Here is a 19210-nt window from a genome sequence, read left to right on the forward strand (position 1 = left end):
GAGAGGAGAGACTCAGGGGTTGGGGCCGCCGCCTCTTTGGTCTGTGGCTGGGGAGGGTGGGCTCCTCTCAGGGGTGGAGGGTTCTGTGGGCTGTGGGGGCAGAGGCTCAGTTCCAAGGCCAGATCCTGTGTGGGGAGGAGAAGAGAGGAAGGATCAAGGCTGGGCTGAGCGTCCTGCCACCCTCCCGCCGGCCCTGGCCCCTTACCTAGGCTTGGGGATGGGGGTGCCTCCAGCTTCGGCCTGCGCTTGAGGACAGGGGAGCGCTGAAGCCGCAAGGGCCGCTCTAGGGGACACAGAGGTTCACTGTCTACCCATCCCCAACCACTCTTCCCACTTGCGGTGCAAGCATGAGTACACACTCTGAGAAAGCTGTGGCTGCTCTCAGAGCTCCCCTGCCCGGGGGAGAGGTTGCTATTCAGGAGGTGGAGCCAGGGGCAGCAGGAAGGCCTCACGCCCTTGCAGTTGACCTCCGGCTCCGATTCCTCCAGCCCTCACACCACTGAAGGCCCTCTCCAAGGACCAGAGACAAAGGAAGCCCAGGACCCCACCCTCCCCATCTCCTGCACTCAGACACACATGGAGGCGTCTCCCTCACCAGCAGGGGCCTGGAGCTGGTCCTCATGCACAGACACTGCTCGCCGCCCCGCCGAGAGAGGCCGCGGCCTCAGCTGGCCATCTAGGGGAGGCCAGGGTATCAGGGTGTGCTCCCGACAGTTGCCCCCAGTCCAACCCTGGCCTCCCTCCCTCAGGGTCCCCAGAGGAGCTAACCCAGAAGGAACTCCTGGAGGCCCCAGCCCAGGATTGGGGTGGGGTAGGGTGCTTGTCTACCTTCATTCCTGGGGCCCAAGCACGGGTCTTCCGGGAGGCCCAGGCTGTCTGGGGAGGGGCTGGCTCTGCGGGGGCTTGGGCTGGGACAAGGGGAGGGGGGTCCTGGACCATCCTGCTGGCCCCAACCACGGCCTCTGAGCTCTGCATTCAGCTGCTGACCCAGTGTCTTCCAGGTGGCGGCCTCGGGCCCCTGGCCGGCTGAGCCAGGTCTGCAGGAGGGATCTGTGGGAGGGAGAAGAGAGTTAGCCAAGACCTGGGCCAGGAGATGTGTGTGTGCAGTGGTCTGACCCACTCCTGCCCAGCTCTGCCTGTGCCTCCCCCAGCCGCCAGGGGCTCACTCACCAGCTGACACAGAGTGGGTGCGGGACTTGATGGAGATGGGCGGGGTCTCCGTCGAGCTATCCATAATATCACCTGCAAGGGTTCCACGGCTCAGGCACCAGACATCAGTGCAAAGGGAGAGATCCCTCTCCCCCCAGGAGAGCAGGCAGCCTCCCTCCTCCAGTCGTTGCCGCCTTACCCCAGGGCCCCACTTACCATCGGAGCCAGCTTTCTTGATCTCGCCATCTTTGCTCTGTGGAAAACAAAGCCATCACACACTCGCCCCTCACTCTTTTTTTTTCTTTTTCTTTTTTGGTGTTGAAGACTGAACATGGGTATTTTACCTTAGAGCTAAATCCCTAGCTCTGTTTTGTTTTTTATTTTGAAACAGGGTCTCACTAAATTGCGGAGGGCCTTGCTAAGTTGCTGCAGCTGGCTGCAAACTTGTGATCCCTGTCTCAGGTTCTAGGATTACAAGCACGGGGCAGCACACCCAGTTGGGCTGTGGTTCTTAATAAGGTCTGTGATCAGCCGGGTGTGGTGGCGCATGCTTGTAATCCCAGCATTCAGGAGGCTGAGACCGGAGGATCGCGGTTCGCGGGCAGCCTCAGCTACTTAGGCCCTCTGCAACTCAGTGAGACCCGGTTTCAAAATAAAGAATAAAAAATAGGGCAGGGGCTGTAGCTCGGAGGTAAAATGCCCCTGGGTTCCATCCCCAGACCCGCAAAACAAACAAACAAAACTGATCGGTGTAACCATGGAAGGGAGTCAGGGAAGGCCCCCACAGAACTGTAGGGATAGCTGGGCATGGTGGCACAAGCCACCATGTAATTCTAGTACTTGGGGGACTGAGACAGGAGGATCTCAAGTTCAAGGCCTGCTTCAGCAATTTAGGTCCTCCACAACTTAGACCCTGTTTCAAAACAAACTACAGGCCGGTGTGGTGGCACTCAGTTGTAATCTTGACAGGAGGATCACACTGGTTCGAAGCCAGCTTTGCTGGCTTAAGAGACCCTGTTTCCAAATAAAAATATAAAATAGGTTTGGGAGTGTACCCTGGAGGTAAAAGGGTTTCCAGGAACCCCAGTACCAGCAATATATATATTATATACATACATACATACATACATACATACATACATACAAATAGGGTAGGGCTGGGAGTATAGCTCAGAGGTAGAATGCCCCTGGGTTCAATCCCCTGTAACACACACACACACACAACCCCTAGGAATGACTGAGGAGGATACTGATAAAACCCATGTTGAAACTGCGTGTGGGGTAAACTGTGACGGTTCAGATTATGGATTACAAGAGGCGAAGGGACCCCCAAGGGAGGAAAGCAGTGAGGCCTAGTGTGGCCAGGGTCCCGGAGGACCTTGTAAGAGGATTAGGGGTCTAGACAGGGTCTTGAGATGAAGCCCTTGGGCTGTTTCAAGTACAGGTGGCGAGGTGAGATTCCCTAGCGCCTAGGGAGAGGTGTCTGGTCTGCACCAAAGCAAGTCAAGAGGGAGTTTCATGAGTATTTTGAGGGGAAGGGAGTCGAGCTACCAGTCCGCCTCTGTCACCTGTCACCAGATTGCCGCCTGCCCTCGCGTCACACTCGGGACCTCTCCAACTTACTTGCTTCCTCTTGCCTTCCGTGGCCCCGCTGCCCCGGCTCACGCCGATCCTCTGAAGCATCACTTGTACCCGCTGTTCAAAGGAGGGTGCCAGCTCCGTCTCTCCCCGTTCCAGGGGCCGCCGCTGGGGAGAGAAGCCGGAGTCAGGAGAGCCTGCTGCTTCTGTTCCAGAGGGCCCTCGCCTCAGCCGCTCACCTTGTCGGGCCTGGCCCCCAGGGTGGCCTCCTCCTCCTCGGCAGGCAGCAGTATCATGGAGTAGGCCTTGCTCTCCCGTGTGTAGCGGGGCCGGCTCCTTCGGGCAGGGTCAGGGCTGCTGGCACCCCCCTCAGCCCCACCAGGATCCTCTCCACGACCGGGGCGGGCCGGTGGCCGCAGCAGGTCCCCAAGTGTGGTTTTTCGGGTGCGAGCAGCTGCCCCGGGGCTGGTCTCTAAGTCAGGCCGTGGACCCCGTGTTGAACGAGGCTTCTTAAAGGCAAAGAGGGTGCCCAGCTTCTTTCGAAGTGTGCGCGGGACAGGAGTGGCACCCCCCTCAGTGGCCAAGTCCTCCTCTGGGGCCCAACTGTGGGGACAAGCAGCGGTCAGTGGTGAAGCCCATGGGAATCCCACCCACTCCACCCCAGCAACTCCCTCACTCACAGACGATCCTGCTGGATCAGCCTTTTGGAGAAGAATTCTTCCACACCCTCATCCACGCGGGCACTGAGCCCATTCCCTTCCTGTGGCAGGGCTGGAGGCACCTGGGGTTGTGCCGGGAGGTCAGAGGTCAGGGCAGAGTCAACTGTGGCTTCTCCACCCTCCCCTGTCCAGGAGCCTGGCCGGGTGACACCAGGGCCCAGCTAGGAGCCCTAGGGGGCTGCTGATAACTCTCTTCCCGCTGTCCAGCTCTGGGTTTCACACACTCCCTCCCCTTGCTGCCCCCCGCCACACTCAGCCCACACCCATTCTTATCCCAGAGTATCCTTTGCCCTGGGCCACCCAGCCACTACCAGGCTGGCACCCACGCGTCCCGCGGGGTCACACATGCCAACCTGCCACCTCCTCTGCTCCCAACAGTTTCCTGCAGTACCCCCGCCCCCACCCCACCCGGTCTGCTGCCGGCTCAGCGGCGCCGGCTGCTGCGTCAGACCCTTGGGGGGGCCTCAGGCCGGCTCCTCCTGCCCTGCTAGTGCCCACTGCCCCCCGGGCATCCAGCCCACACGAGCATCTCCCCACACGAGCACCGGCCGGACGCGGAGCGGATGCACGACCGTCCCCGCGGCCCGGCTGCCCCGCACCTCCCAGTAACCCCGGGGGAGGGAGGGCAAGCCGGACACTCGCGCATCCACCCAAGCTGCGGGCCACTCCGAGGCGGAGCCTCCCGCCCGGGCGCGTCCCACACGCCACCCACACCAGTGGCCCCCGCGGGTATGGCTGGGGTGGGGTGGCCTGGGGCCCCGCAGCCTGAAGCCTCTGCCCGCCAGCCCCCGTAGGGCCGACCGCGACCCCGGGTGCACGAGCTCGGGAGGGGGCGCTCACCTGGGGACCCCCCGGCGGCGGGCGGTGGTGGTGCTGGCGGCGTGGCCTCGGCCGGGCCCGGGTCGGATGGCGCAGGGGCTGCCCGGAGGGTGGCAGGTCCATCCGAGGCAGCGGGCCGGCCTGGGGCCCGGGGGCGGCGGGGCTGGGGGAGCCGCGCGCGGACGGCCCCGCCTGCGGCTCCGCATCTTCCCCCGGGGCCGCCAGCTCGGGCTCCCGCTCCGCTCGCTCAGCAGCACCTGCGGCGAGAGCTCCAGAAAGGCACGGAGCGCCGAGCCGGGGAGGTGGCGGCGAGGCTCCGGCGCGGGGGACCCGCCCAGGGCGCGGGGAGGGGCGCTACGCCGCCTGCCCCTCCCCCGCCGCCGCTGTCCGCGGTGCTGAGCGCGGCCCGCGGCCGCCAAGCATGCGCGTCGGGCGGGGCGGGGGCGGGGCGGGGGCGCGCAGGACCCAGCCTGGCTGGCTGCACGACCCCGCCTGCCCTGACTCCGGCCAGGGTCAGGGAGTCCTGGAGACAGGGCTGCTTGAGTCGTCTACGTCCCCAGGTCTAATGGAGCGCGCCGGCCCATTGGGGTAAACTCCCCTCTCCCAAGACCCTGGCTTACTGCGCTCAGAGGGGGCCCGGTGAAGGCGGCGGCCGGGCTCGGGCCATTCCAGTGGAGGACAGTCGTCCTGGTGAGGAGGGCTAACCTCAGACCGGGGTCGGGCACCGCCCCAGCAGAACTAATCACCTCTACACTCCAGAGCAGAGTAAGAAGGGGTGATCCAGAGTTCTGGGCCAGGAAATCTGGAAGCACTTACCTTCTCCTCCTCCTCCTCCTCTTTCTCCTCAGGAAAGAGAAGACTTTCCAGTTCCCCAGGCCTGAGAGAGCTGGGTTCACCTCTATCCAGTGCCAGTAGGGCAGGGGGCACTGCCGCCGGTGCCTGCTGAGCCAGGCTCTCCACCTGCAATCAGACCACCCCAAAATGGGCACTGCTAAGGGAATTCTGGATATCCCTGGGCTACACGACCCCAGAAGGTATTAGAGAACCCCTGCAATACAGAGCCCAGGTATTAGAGCAAGGCGAATGTCCAGGTCACAGTGTGTATGTGTATGTGCGTACACACACACACACACACACACACACACACACACACACACGTGTGCACAGCTCCTCCTCACCAGGCGATCCCGGGCTGCACTCAGACCCGTCAGAGCCTGAGCCACAATGCTCTCTGCCAGGGTCCCGGTGACTGACAGCCGCATGTTCCTGAGGGAAGAAGGGGGTGGGATTCATGTGCTGGCTCTGCCCGGCCCAGCCCAGCCCCACCTGCCCAGCCTACCTGAGCCTAGTGAAGGTGTCTTGCAGCAGCTGCTCTGGCAACAGCTCTGGGAGGCTCCTTGAACCCACCAGGACCCTTTCCAGCTGCTCCCTCCAGCTGGGTTCCTGCAGCATCCGTGGGCAGAGGCTCCTTGTTGTGTCCAGTGTGGCCTGAGTGAAGTCCTGGGCAAAGGTCAGAGTTTGGTGAGGGTGTGGATAGGGCTAGGCCCCTGGGCTTGAGCCTGGCACCCCCACGGGACCCCCACGGATGTGGAGGCCATTGAGCCAAGCCTGTGGGATGGGGGCCGAGCCTGCACCTGGAGGTGGGGCTTGGGCAGTCCAGCCATCTCACCTGGATGTCCTGGCGGCAGACCTCCTCCACCTGTCCCAGGAGGCCCTCCAGCTTCTGCCGCAGCCGCCAGTGATGGCTTGGGGAGCTCCCAGCCTCGTACAGAACGGGGAGAATCTGAGGGCCAAGGAGGAAAAGGTCTTGCACGATTTTCCTTGACTAAGAGGGGACAGGGCCTCCTAGCGGGCGGGCAGTGCTCACGCTGAGTGAGAAGTTGGCCTTCCGGATGGCGTCCTCTGCCTGCTGCACGGCAGCTTCACCCGGGGGCCCAGCCCCACAGCCCAGCAGCTCCATGTGCTCTTGCACCGACTGACAGAGGTCGTTCACTTCCTGGGGGACACCAGGCATCAGCTCCAACGGGTTCCCCCCCCAGCTCCCAGACTCCTCCTGCCCCTTCCAGGGTCTGACAGGATGGACGTGGTGCTCAAGTCCCGCTGGCAGGCGGGCCACTTAGGAACCCTATGTGTTCAGAGAGGGAGAGGAGTGTCTTCTCTTCTGGGAAATTTTAAGGGATTTGCTACTTCCCAGGTGCCCAGAACAGGGAGGAAAGGAGCTGTGAGTCACTGTGTATTGTAGAAGCTCAGTCTGTCCACCATCTAACAAGATAGAGGATGGAGTGTGTGTGTGTGTGTGTGTGTGTGTGTGTGTGTGTGTGAGAGAGAGAGAGAGAGAGAGAGAGAGAGAGAGAGAGAGAGAGAGAGAGAGAGAACAAACACAATGAGGATCCATGGAAAAGGAACTAGGAAAGAAAAGGATGATTTGTATTAGGGTGAAGATTGCAATTTTTTTTCTTTTTTTTCTTGGTATAGGGGATCCAGAGGCATTCTACCTCATTTTTGTGTGTGTGGCACTGGGGACTGAACCCAGGGACAGTCTACCTTCGAGCTACACCCCAAGTCCTGTTTTTTTATTATTTTCTAAATTTTGAAACAGGGTCTCACTAAGTTGCGGAGGGCCTCACTCAGTAGCCGAGGCTGCCCATAAACCTGCGTGATCCTCCTGTCTCAGCCTCCCAAGTACTGAATTACAAGTGTGTGCTACCATGCCTGGCTCCTCTTTCTTTCTTCCTCTTTCTTTCTTTTTCTTTATTTCTTCCTTTCTTTTTTATTTTTATTTTTTTGTCATACTGAGGATGGAACCCAGGGGCATTCTACCTTTGAGCTATACTCCCAGCCCTATTTTTGATTCTTTATTTTATTTTATTTTATTTTTTGTGTGTGGTACTGGGGGTGGAACCCAGAGGCTTTCCACCTCTGAGCTATACTCCCAGACCCTTTTTAAAAATATTTTATTTGGAAACAGGGTCTCACTAAGTTGCTGAGAGCCTCACTAAGTAGCTGAGGCTGGCTTCGAACTTGTGCGATCCTCCTGTCTCAGCCTCCCAAGCGCGGGGATTACAAGCGTGCACCACCACGCCCAGCTCGATTCTTTATTTTGAAACAGGGTCTCACTGAGTTGCAAAGGACCACACTAAGTAGCTGAGGCTGGCCGTGAACCACCATCCTCCTGTCTCAGCTTCCAAAGTACTGGGATTATAGTTGTGTGCCATGAAACCCAGGTCCCCATCCTCTTTTTTTTTTTAAACATAGTCTCTAAGTTGCCCATGGCTGGCCTCACACTTGTGATCCTCCTGCCTCAGCATCATGAGTAGCTGGGAATACAGGCGTGTGCCACTGCACATAGCTAAAGACCACATGTTTCAGAATTGGTCCAGGAGGCCGGGCGTGGTGGTGCACGCTGGTAATCCCAGCATGTGGAAGGCAGAGACCAGAGGATTATGGTTCACTGACAGCCTCAGCTACTTAGTGAGGCCCTTCACAACTCAGTGAGACCCTGTTTCAAAAAAATAAAAAGACTAAGCTGGGCATGGTGGTGCAGACTTGGAATCTCATCATTTGGGAGGTTAAGACCGGAGGATCTGGGTTCGCGGACAGCCTCAGCTACCTAGTGAGACCCTTTGCAACTCAGTGAGACCCTGTTTCAAAATAAAGAATAAAAATAGGGCTGGGGGTGTAGCTCGGAGGTAGAATGCCCCTGGATTCCATCCCCAGTACTGCGAAAATAAATAAATAAATAAATAAATAAATAAATAGACTAAGCTGGGTGTGGTTTTGTAATCCCAGCATTTGGGAGGCTGAGATAGGAGGATCGTGGTTCAACAACAGCCTCAGCTACCTAGTGAGGTCTTTTGCAACTCAGTGAGACCCTGTTTCAAAATAAAGAATAATAAATAGAGCTGGGAGTGTCACTCAGAGGTAGAATGCTCCTGGGTTCCACCTTTAGTACCACACAACAATAATAATAATAAATAATAAAATAAATAATTAATGAAAAAAATGACTAAAAAAATTAGGGCTGAGCTGGGTCTGGTGGCGCATGCTTGTAATCCAAGGATTTGGGAGGCTGAGACCGGAGAATCGCTGTTCGCGGACAGCCTCAGCTACTTAATGAGACCCTCTGCAACTTAGTGAGACCCTGTGTCAAATTAAAGAATAAAAACTAGGGCAGAGGGTATAGCTCGGAGGTTGGATGCCCCCCGGTTCCATCCCCAGACCCGCAAAAAAAAAAAAAAATAGGGATGTAGTTCAGAGGTAGAATGCCCCTGAGTTCCACCTTGAGTGCCACAATAAATAAATAAATAAATAAATAAACAAACAAACTAACTAAAAAATTAGGGCTGGGGGTGTAGCTCGGAGGTAGAATACCCCTGGGTTCCATCCCCAGTACTGAAAAAAAAAAAAAAAGTGGTCCAGAAGGCCAAGAATGGCAGCACACTCTTGTAATCCTAATACTTGGGAGGCTGAGACAGGAGGATCACAGCATCACTAATCCTAGTACTTGGGTTTGGGAATGCAGAGGTGGGCACGTCCCCAAAAGGGTAGGTAATAGCCAGGCATGGTGGTGCACACTTGTAATTCCAGCATTTGGAAGGCTGAGACACGAGGACCTCGGTTCCAGAGCAGCCAACAGCCTCAGCTACTTAGTGAGGCCCTCTGCAACTCAGTGAGACCCTGTTTGAAAAATGAAGATTAGTCAGGCGTGGTGGCGCACGCTTGTAATCCCTGCGCTTGGGAGGCAGAGACAGGAGGATCACACAGGTTCGAAACCAGCTGTGCTGGCTTAAGAGACCCTGTTTCCAAATAAAATATAAAATAGGTCTGGGGAGTGTAGCCCAGAGGTAGAAGGGCTTCCAGGAACCCCAGTACCACAAAAAAAAAAAAAAAAGAAGAAGAAGAAGAAGAAGAAGAAGGAGGAGGAGGAGGAGGAGGAGGAAGAGGAGGGGGAGGAGGAGGAGGAAATGACTAAAAAATTGGGCAGGGGGTATAGCTCGGAGTTAGAATGCCCCTGGGTTTCATTGCCAGTACCACACAGAAAAAAGGCTAGGTGATAGGTGTTAGCTGGGTGTGGTGGTGCACACTTGTAATCCCACTACTTGGGCAGCTGAGCTAGGAGGATCACAGGTTTGAGGACAGCCTCAGCAAGCAATGAGACTCTCATCAGCCTAGTGAGACCTTGTTTCAAAATAAAAATAAAATAGGGCTGGAGGTGTAGCTCAGAGGTAGAAGGCCCCTGAGTTCAATCCTCAATACCAAAAAGAAAAAAGAAAAAAAAAAAAGGCTAAGTAATGGGGTAATGGAGGGAGATGAACCCAGATGGCGCTGGTGGGTTCGACCATACAGGTCAGTGGAAAGAGGAAGTTAGCCCTGTGAATGGAGAGTCAGGGATAGGGCTACAATCAGAAAAAGCAGTCCTACTGTGGGTCTAGGGTGCTGGGCAGAGGTGCCAGGGATTCAACCCAGGGGCAGTCTTCCTGTGAGCTACACCTTTATCCCCCGTTTATTTTTATTTTGAAACAGGGTCTTGCTAAATTGCTGAGAGTTTCCCTAAATTGCTAAGCTGGCCTTAAACCTGCAGTCCTCCTGTCTCAGACCCCTAAGCACTAGGATTATAGGTATGCAGCTCTGAACCTACTGGGGAGACTTTAACTACTTCATGTCTTTAATAGGAGCACCTGCTCACACAAATAAAGCAATCAAGGGTATTATTATTTTGTGTACATGTGTGTGTATGGTACTGGGGATTGAACCCAGAGGCATCCTACCTTTTAGCTACACCCCTAGCTCTATTTTAATTAATTATTTATTTATTTATTGTGGTCCTGGGGATGGAACTCAGGGGCTTTCTACCTCTGGCTAAACCCCCAGACCTATTTTATATTTTATTTGGAAACAGGGTCTCACTAAGTTGCTGAGAGCCTAAGTAGCTGAGGCTGGCTTTGAGCCTGCGCGAGCCTCAGCCTCCCAAGTACTGAGATTACAAGCATGCATCACCAAGCCCGGCTTTCCCTATTTTATTCATTTTAAATTTTTATTTATTTTTTTATTTTTTTATTTTGCAGTACTGGGGATGGAACCTAGGGGCATTTTACCTCCGAACTAGACCTCCAGCCCTATTTTTTAATGTTTTATTTTGAAACAGGGTCTCACTAAGTTGCAGAGGACCTCACTAAGTAACTGAGGCTGTCCTTGAACCGTGATCCTCCAGGTCTCAGCCTCCCAAATGCTGGTATTACAAGCGTGTACCACCATGCCCGGCTCTTTTTTTACTTTTTTAAATTTTGAAACAGGATCTCACTAACTTGCCAAGGGCCTCATGAGATTGCTGAGGCTGGCAGCAAGCCTGCAATCCTCCTGTCTCAGACTCCCAGGTACTGGGATGGCAGGCATAAACCTCTCTGCCCTGCTTAGGGGTATCAATCGGGAGCTATTTAAGGAGTGCTTTGGCTGCCTCTAAACCAAGGAGAGGGAGCTCCTGGGACAGCAGGGCCCGGGCACCCAGACCCTCGGACTCATGGAGCCTCCCAAGTACTTGAAGCTGGGGGAGGGGACACTGACCTGCTCTGAGCGGTCTGAGACTGGACCCAGTGGCTGAAGGTTGGATGCGCTTCCAGAAGAAGTAGGGTCTGCACGGTTGTTTCTCAAAAGACAGGCTTGGATCTGGGGGCAAGGAATATTTAGAAATGGCAGGAGACAGAGCCAGCGCAGAGAAAGGCAGGGGTGGCGGGGCTCCCACCTGGTGGACCGCGTGGGTTGTTAGTTCTGGGCGGCTGCGCTGCGCCTGGGCCACGTCGTACAGCGGCAGAGGCATGGCCTTGAGGCTGTGGTTCTGCTCCAGGGCCTGCGCCACGTCCAGCAGGCCCAGAGCAGACGTGTGGTTCCGATCCCAGCTCACAGACCTGGGCGGGGCGGGGCTTCAGCAGGAGGCGGGGCCCTCAAGACCCCACCGCAGCCCCTCCACGCCACACGCCTTGCAGCCCTGCCCACCGGAGCCTCGTGTTGACTCTCAGCGCCTTGGCCAGCATCTTTGCTCCCGCGTCCCCCATGGCGTTGCCGCTAATATCCAGCGCTGTCAGGTGAGGATTGGTGCCCAGAGCCCGGAGAAGGACGCTGGCGCCCAGCTTTAGCCGCGACTCAGCCACGGACAGAGACTGCAAAGGCTGGGGTTAAGAGAAAACCATTGACGACTGGAGTCGGGATCTGCAAGCAGAGCAGGTCGCAGCTTGGAGAAAGCGTCCGAAGGTCCAAAGGGTCAAATGCCTAAGGACCTCACAGGGTCCCGCGCACTCACACAGTCATCGTCTTGCATGAGCTGGACGATTCGGTGCAGGACGTCATCCAGAGTCTCCCTGTGGGCAAGGGCCGCTGTTGGGGAGGGGACAACAAGGTGACGGGGTGCCGTCTGGGAAGCCCAGGGGTGGGATGGGGGCTCACTTGCACCGGACGTTGAAGTTTCTTCCAAGTGCCACATGTCTTAGCGACCGGCTCCTCCCGATGGCCAACACCAGAGTCACCATGTCTGAGCCGAAACCTGGGGGTGAAGAGGGTCACACACGGGACAATGCCGTGCAAGGCGGGGCAGCCTGGGAATCCGTGGGTGATGGGAGGATGAGATCCGGAGAGGCCTCACCATTGTCCGCCAGATCCAAGGAGCTCAGGGCACTGGCATCACACACTAAGTCTTGTATCACCTGGGCGCCGGCTGAGCGCAGCTGGGGGTTAGGGGGCGGGCATGGGCCCTCAGGCCACAGTGGGGAGTGGCAGGCAGCCCACTGCAGGCTCCCCTCTCCTGGCCCCACTCCCAAAGTGGCTAGCCGGGCGCTCACCTCACAAGCGCTGAGATCCAGGTGCAGGTCGCGGATGTGTGTATTGATGGCCAGGCCATCTAAGAGGGCCCTGGGAAAGGATGTCACAGGGGGTAGCGGGAGCTGGAACAGCGAGCCCCAGGGAGCAGACAGGTACCAGGAAGGCCAGGACACAGGGAGGGTGTGGGTGCGACGGGGGCAGGGTGAGAGACAAGAGAGGCCGGTTAGGGCGGCGGTCGCCCTCAGCCACAAAACTGACCTGAGCGCGTCGGGTGGCAGCTTGCAGCCCGCCAGGCCCAGGTGCCGCAGAGTCCCCGCGTGGCTCAGGTAGAGCTGCAGCGCGGCCGGGTGGGCCCGGGACTTCCTGGGGTGGGGGGCCCGAGCAGTGGGCTTCAGGCACAGGGGGCGGCTCCCGGCAGCCCCCACCCCACCCGGTCCACACCAGGCTGCTTACGTGCGAGAGAAGACATTCCTCGAGGCGTCAAGGTGGCTGAGGCTGGTGCAGCAGCCCCGGGCCAGCGCTGTGAAAAGCTGTGGGAAGAGGGTATTGGCTCCACCCACTGGAGGACCACCAGCCCTTCCAGCCCCGCCCTGCCCTCCGGTCCACCCTGCTCCGGCCACCGCCTCCCTGTGATCACCCCCTCACAGTGTCCAGGGCAGTGTCGGTGCCTGCAACATTCAGGGACCTCAGGAGATTAGGACGGCTCAGAAAGCTATAGAGGCCCTAGAGGGAGGATGGTTGGAGAGCATCAGGGGTTGCCTCCCTAGGACTGCCTGACATCCCGCTGCCTGCAGCAACCCCGATCTCCTGACAGTGCTCACCCCATTGTCCTCGGAAGCCCCCAGGGCCCCGGGGTTCCCAGAGAGGTCCAGGTGGGTCAGGGCAGAGTCGAAGGCGGCATTGATGGCCAGTGCGCGGCCCAGGGCCCTCATTCCTAAGGGGGTTGAGACGCTGGCTCAGCAGTCAGGCAGGCTCTCCCCTCCCCCTCCCCCGCCACCCTACTGACCTCGCGGGGTCAGCCCGGTCTGTGCCAGGCTGAGTCTCCTCAGGGCTCCAGGACGGTGCTCTAGGTGTCTGCTGAGTGCAGCCAAGCCTGGGGATGAGGCAGCCGTGAGCTCCCTCCTCCAGCCGCTGGCCCCGGGGTCCCCAGGTCCAGATGTACCTCTGTCATCCAGCAGGTTGCCCGCCAGGCTGAGCTCACGGAGTCCAGAGCTCCAGTGTCCCTCCAGTGCCTGGGCCAGTCTGCGGACGAAGTCTCTGAGGACCGAGACCCCAGGCGTGAGATTCGGGATTCCCAAGCGCTCTCAGGTCACTAGCCCCCAGTGACCAAGTGCCAGGTTCCTCTCCCAGCCCCTTCCCAGCCCTCACCCCCTTAGGCCACAGGTCTCCAGCACCAGCTCCTCCAGGTGGGACGACTGGCTCATCATGTGCAGAATCTGCTCCGAGACCTCGAGGCTCTGGAACCAGAGGGCTGGGGCTCAGTAGCTGCCCCCGCCCCACACCCTCACTCCTCCCTCCCCACCACCCTCACCAGCTTCATGTCCACACAGGAGAGGGACCGGAACCACAGGTTGTAGGACAGGGCAGCCACACCCAAGGCCAGATCTCTAGGTGGGGAAGGGCAGGGACAGAGCTCAGGGCACAGCATCCCCTGCAATATGGGTCCTGGGATCCTCCACCTCGCCCAAGCCGGGCAGGGCCCCCGCACCGGCTACCAAGATGGCTGAAGTCTCCTAGGCTGAAATGGCGGCAGCCCTGACGATGGTAGATGTTGTCCACATCCTGAATGGGAAGAACGCATCTATGAACAGCTTGGGGACACAATACAGGGGCTCAGCACGTGGGGGCAGATGTCTCGAGAGCCCCCCAGAGAGGGCCCTGCCCTCACCCACTGAATCTCCTCTTGGAAAGGGAAGCCGTTGTAATCACAGAGAGCCTCGTACGTCTCCACGAATCCACCTGGGGAGGTGCCAGGGGTACGGCAGAGGGGAGGAGAGACGATGTCAGCAACGAAGGAAGATCAGCCCTGGGCTGGGTGGTGTCTGGGACCGTTCAGAGGCAGCTCCCCAACTCCAAGGGCCTGGGGCTCCCGGGCAGGGGCAGGCTGGAAGGCCTGTGTGGCCCTCCTCGGCTCACCGCAGGGGCTGCCGGGGACAGCACTCTCTGAGGGGCGGCTTCTCTCCAGTCGAGCCAGCATGGAGGGGGACGTGGGCTTCCGGAATAACTTTCTGCGGACGGGGTAAAGGAGAAGGGGCCCAGGACTTGGAGCTCCTGAGAGATAAAGCAGCCCACCGGTGCCCACCTAGAACGTCAGCCCCTTGCAGTTGCCAGGCCTCACCCAAGGGTCGAGCGAGGGAAGACCTTCTTGATGGCCGCAGCTACGTGCTGAGCCAGCTGTTCCAGGGCAGCCATACCAGGAAACTCCAGGACCAGCTCGGGCAGGGATTCCAGCTCAAAGGTGACCTGGGGTGGGGAGGGCTGCTGGGCCTTGGCTCTATGTGTGGGGGCCAGTGTCCCTTCCAGAGTCCCAAGTGTAGGGAGAAAGGCCCAGGTGTCTCACCTGGGGGGGTGTCTCCTGCAGCGCCATGGCCTGGACCTCCAGGTAGCTGAATGTGCAGTCCACCTGGGGAGTGCCTGGGTCAGCCGAGACCACGCTTGGAGCCCATCCTCATGGGAGCCCAGCTGTTTTTTGCACTGGGCACAAGTACATCCTACCTCTGAGCTCTATCCCCAGCCCTTTTTTATTTTGAAATAGGATTTCACTAAGTTGCTGAGGCTGGCCCTTGAACATGCAATCCTCCTGTCTCAGCCTGTCTGCACCACCACCACCTGGCTGGGAGCCAGCAGACCAGTCCAGACTCTCCTCCTGTCTGCTCCCTGGGGCCCGGTGCTGTTGGAAAGCCCACAAGGGCAGGCAAGACAAGGGCAGATGCAGTGCCTTGCAGGGGAGGCTGCTGGGGGGCAGGAAAGCCGGGCAGGCCTGGGACTCACCCTCAGGGGGATGCAGGTGTGGAGTAGGTAGGCCCTCCATCGTAGCAGCGCCTGGGGGGAGGTGGGAGACAGAGTCTGATACTCTGGGCAGAGCGAGGCTTTTTGCTGGGCCCTGGGCCCTGGTGCCCTCAAATCCCTGCTCCTGTTCACCATACCAGGATATGACTCCGTTCAGCCCCTTCCTGGGGCAGCCAGGTTTTCAGCAGAAGTTCAGCCTCCTTGGGCCACAGGAACCTGGCGATCTCTCCTGTGGAGGGACAGCCTACTGGGTGACTTCGGTCCTCCCATGGAGGCCCCTCGCGCATGGTCTGTGCCAGGCTGGGCACTGAGGGCTCATCTAGGGGCCAGCCAGGAAGAAGCGGGGTGGATGTGGGGCGCCAGCCCTCCCGAGAAGCAGAGAGAAGCCCTGGGCCTCGGGCGGGCCTCTGCTTTGGGCCGCGCTGCCTCCTCCCGGCCAGCGCTTACCTCGCAGCTCACACGGTATGCCGTCGGGGGTCTGGGCCATAGGGCCGCGCGGGAGGACCGGGCGGCCCGGCGAGCTCAGGCGGGAAGGCGCAGCGGCGGGGCGCGCACAGGAAGCCCGGGCCGGGCCAGCGAGGCCACCTGCTCCCCCGCGGGAGCGGAAGGTGCGCGCGGCTTCCTGCAGGGCCGCCCCCGGCCCGGCCCGGCCCTCCCCGCGGGCTCGGGGTTGTCGGAGGGGCGCCGCGCCCCAGCTGCGCGTCCGCTCCGTCGCACAGGAGCTTCTCCCCTGGGTGCACGCGTGGGGAGTGACGTGCCCCAAGGGTTCGCGCGGGTCGTCTGCCTGCTGCGAGGCCCGCGCCCTTCCACCCGCCCCGCAGTCCCTGCCACGAACACCAGGGGGCGCTGCCCGCCAGGGGATCCCGCGCCGCCCAGCTCTGTCCGCTCCGAAGCCCGGGCTGGGAGGTGCGGCAGGCGCCCGACGCCGGGCGGGGGTCAGGGGGTTTGTTGAACCAGAAGCATCTGATCATCTGCTCTCCCAACAGTCGTGGTTCTTCCTGGTTGCTCCGAACTCCATGTTTGGGTCAGCGAGTCCTTCTGCGGTCCTTTTTTTTGTGTGTGATACCCAGGGGCATTCTACCTCTGAGCGACACCCCCAGCCCGATTTTTTATCCTTTGTTTTGAAACAGGGTCTCGCTGAGTTGCGGAGGACCTAATTAGCCGGAGGCTGCCCGCGAACCGCGATCCTCTGGTCTCAGCCTCCGGAATGCTGGGATTACAAGTGTGCGCCACCAGCCTGGCTGATCCACTGACTTTTGAAAGGGAGGGGAAAATGCCAGATGGGCTCGGATCCCTTCTCTAAAGCTTCTAAAGTTCGTCCTCAGCTATCATCAGCTCCAAGCCGGGTCGGGGAGGGCGAGTGCGCCAGAGCCTCTCAGAGGGTGTTTTTTTTTTTTTTTTGGTGGTGCTGGGGGTGGAACCCAGGGGCTTTCTACCTCCGGGCTATACTCCTAGAACTATTATATATTTTTTATTTGGAAACAGGGTCTAAGTTGCTGAGAGCCTCAATAAGTAGCTGAGGCTGGCTTCGAACCTGTACAATCCTCCTGTCTCAGCCTCCCAAGCGCAGGGATTACCAGCGTGCGCCACCACGCCCGGCTTCAGAGGGTTGTTAAGGAGGAACCTGAATCCACAAGGGCCTGGGGTGGTGGTGGAGGGACTCCTGGACAGTCAGGGACACCTCACCTTGGGGGAGGAGCGGGGTCTTCCCACCTGGCCTGGATTCTTGAGTTAGGGGAGGGAGAGCCACCGAGAGAGGGAGAGGGAAGCTAGTCAAAAGACCAGGGAGCCATGCCGGACTGGACGTGGTGGCACACGCTTGTAATCCCCGCGCTTGGGAGGCGCTGGCTTAAGAGACTCTGTTTCCAAATAAAATATAAAATAGGTCTGGGAGTGTAGCCCGGAGGTAGAAGGGGTCCATCCTCAGTACCACCACGTTAAAAAAAAAAAAAAAGATGCCCGGCGTGGTGGCGCACGCTTGTAATCCCCGCACTTGGGAGGCAGAGACAGGAGGATCGCGCAGGTTCGAAGCCAGCCGCGCTGGTTTAGGAGACCCTGCTTCCAAAAAAAAAAAAATGTAAAAATAGGTCTGGGAGTGTAGCCCGAAGGTAGAAGGGCTTCCGGGAACCCCAGTACCACAAAAAAAAAAAAAAAAAAAAAAAAAAAAAAAAAAAAAAAAAGATCAGGGAGCCAAGTGTCATGGCGCACATCTGTAATCCCAGTCCTGGGAAACTGAGACAGTAGGTCAAAGGTTAGAGGACAGCCTCAGACACATAGCAAGATTCCCAGAACCTAACAAGACTTTATTTCAAATACAAAAAGTAAACTGGAGCCGGGCCTGGTGGCGCACGCTTGTAATCCTAGTATTTGGGAGGCTGAGACAGGAGGATCACAGGTTCGAAGCCAGCCTCAGCTACTTAGTGAGGCTCTCAGTAACTTGGTGAGACCTTGTATTCAAACAAAAATAAAATAGGTCTGGGAGTATAGCCCAGAGGTAGAAGGCCCCTGGGTTCCATCCCCAGCACCACACACACACACACACACACACACACACACACACACACCAAAAAGTAAACTGAGCATGGTGACACATGGCTGTAATCCCAGGACATGTGAGGTTGAGAAAGGCATCAAAGGTCTGTGGCCAGTCTCAGCAATTTAGTGAAACACTCCACAATTTGGTGAGTTGGTGAAAATATTATTATTTTCTTTTTTTTTTTGTGGTACTGTGGGTGGAACCCAGGGGCTTTTTCTACCTCCAGGCTGCACTCCCAGACCTATTTTATACTTTATTTGGAAACAGAGTCTAAGTTGCTGAGAGCCTCACTCAGTAGCTGAGTCTGGTTTCAAACCTATACATCTGTCTCCGCCTCCCAAATGCTGGGATTACAGGTGTGCGCCACCACACCTGGTTTTGAAAATATTCTAAAATTAGGCCAGGCGTGGTGGCTCAGATTTGTAATCCCAGCATTTGGGAGGCGGAGACCAGAGGATCAAGATTCACAGGCAGCCTCAGCAATGCCTGTGTTTAATCTCCAGTACCACAACACACCTTACACACACAAACCAAACTCAGGAACCTATTTTCAGAGGGTTCACAGAAATAACTTTTCTTCCATTACAATTAATTAAACTCCACTTAAAAGATATGGAGCATCCTTCTATGTGCCCACACCTCAGCTAGGTAGAGGTTTTATTTATTTATTTGCCCTGGGGATTGAATTTAGAGTCATTTTACCTGCAAACTACACCCTCAGCCCTATTTTTTATTTTTTTGCAGTACTGGGGATTGAACTCAGAGGCATTCTATCTCTGAACTATGCCTTAGCCCTATCTCATTTTATTTATCCCAGGTCTTTTTTTTTTTTTTTTTTTTTTTAAGAGTTGGGGGAGCCAGGCTTGGTGGCGCAGATTTGTAATCTCAGTATTTGGGAGGTTGAGACCGGAGGATCGCGGTTCACGGACAGCCTCAGCTTCTTAGGCCCTCTGCAACGTAGTGGGACCCTGTTTCAAAATAAAGAATAAAAAATAGGGAGCCAGGTGTGGTGGCGCACGCTTGTAATCCTAGCATTGGGGAGGCTGAGACAGGAGGATCACGGTTCAGGGACAGCCTCAGCTACTTAGTGAGGCCCTTTGCAACTCAGTGAGACCCTGTTCCAAAATAAAGAATAAAAAATAGGGCAGGCATCAGGAAAATCAAAGGTTCGAGGATAGACTCAGCAAATTGTGAGACTCCCATTAACCTAGCAAGACCTTGTTCCTAAACAAACAAAAATAAAATAAAATAAAATAGGGCTAGGGTGTAGCCTGGAGGTAGAATGCTTCCATTCCTAGTAGCACCAAAATAAATAAATAAATAAAATAAAATAAAATAAAATAAAAAAAGAGAGAACATGAGCAAGCCAGGCGTGGTGGGGCACGCCTGTAATCCCAGTACTTGGGAGGCTGAGACCGGAGGATCGCAGTTCTCAGACAGCATCAGCTACTCAGTGAGTCCCTTCGCAATTTATTGAGACCCCATTTCAAAATAAAGAATAAAAAATAGGGCTGGGAGTGTAGTTCAGAGGTAGAATGCCTCTGGATTCAATCTCCAACATCACGGGGGGGGGAGAGAGAGAGAGAGAGAG

General features: G+C 57.2%; 1 protein-coding gene across 1 annotated transcript; it reads right to left on the reverse strand.

Moving 5' to 3' along the window:
- Window positions 1-12: 12 nt before the first annotated feature.
- On the reverse strand, window positions 13-15570 carry CARMIL2 (capping protein regulator and myosin 1 linker 2; the record flags this gene model as incomplete). Its single annotated transcript, XM_080703490.1, has 38 exons — window positions 13-125; window positions 206-283; window positions 596-676; window positions 829-1050; window positions 1171-1242; window positions 1366-1402; window positions 2773-2895; window positions 2967-3330; window positions 3408-3508; window positions 4287-4522; window positions 4886-4952; window positions 5082-5225; window positions 5444-5531; window positions 5605-5765; window positions 5935-6048; window positions 6133-6261; window positions 10827-10928; window positions 11005-11167; window positions 11256-11428; window positions 11560-11617; window positions 11703-11799; window positions 11899-11980; window positions 12095-12164; window positions 12333-12437; window positions 12528-12604; window positions 12720-12797; window positions 12896-13008; window positions 13081-13331; window positions 13443-13531; window positions 13606-13681; window positions 13783-13856; window positions 13963-14033; window positions 14211-14302; window positions 14413-14537; window positions 14635-14697; window positions 15066-15116; window positions 15221-15312; window positions 15531-15570. 38 exons carry the CDS (start codon window positions 15568-15570, stop codon window positions 13-15), a joined length of 4272 nt encoding a protein of 1423 aa, XP_080559616.1.
- Window positions 15571-19210: the final 3640 nt, after the last annotated feature.

This window comes from Muscardinus avellanarius (genome assembly GCF_963383645.1).
Source record: "Muscardinus avellanarius genome assembly, chromosome: 10".
NCBI classification, from domain to species: domain Eukaryota; kingdom Metazoa; phylum Chordata; class Mammalia; order Rodentia; family Gliridae; genus Muscardinus; species Muscardinus avellanarius.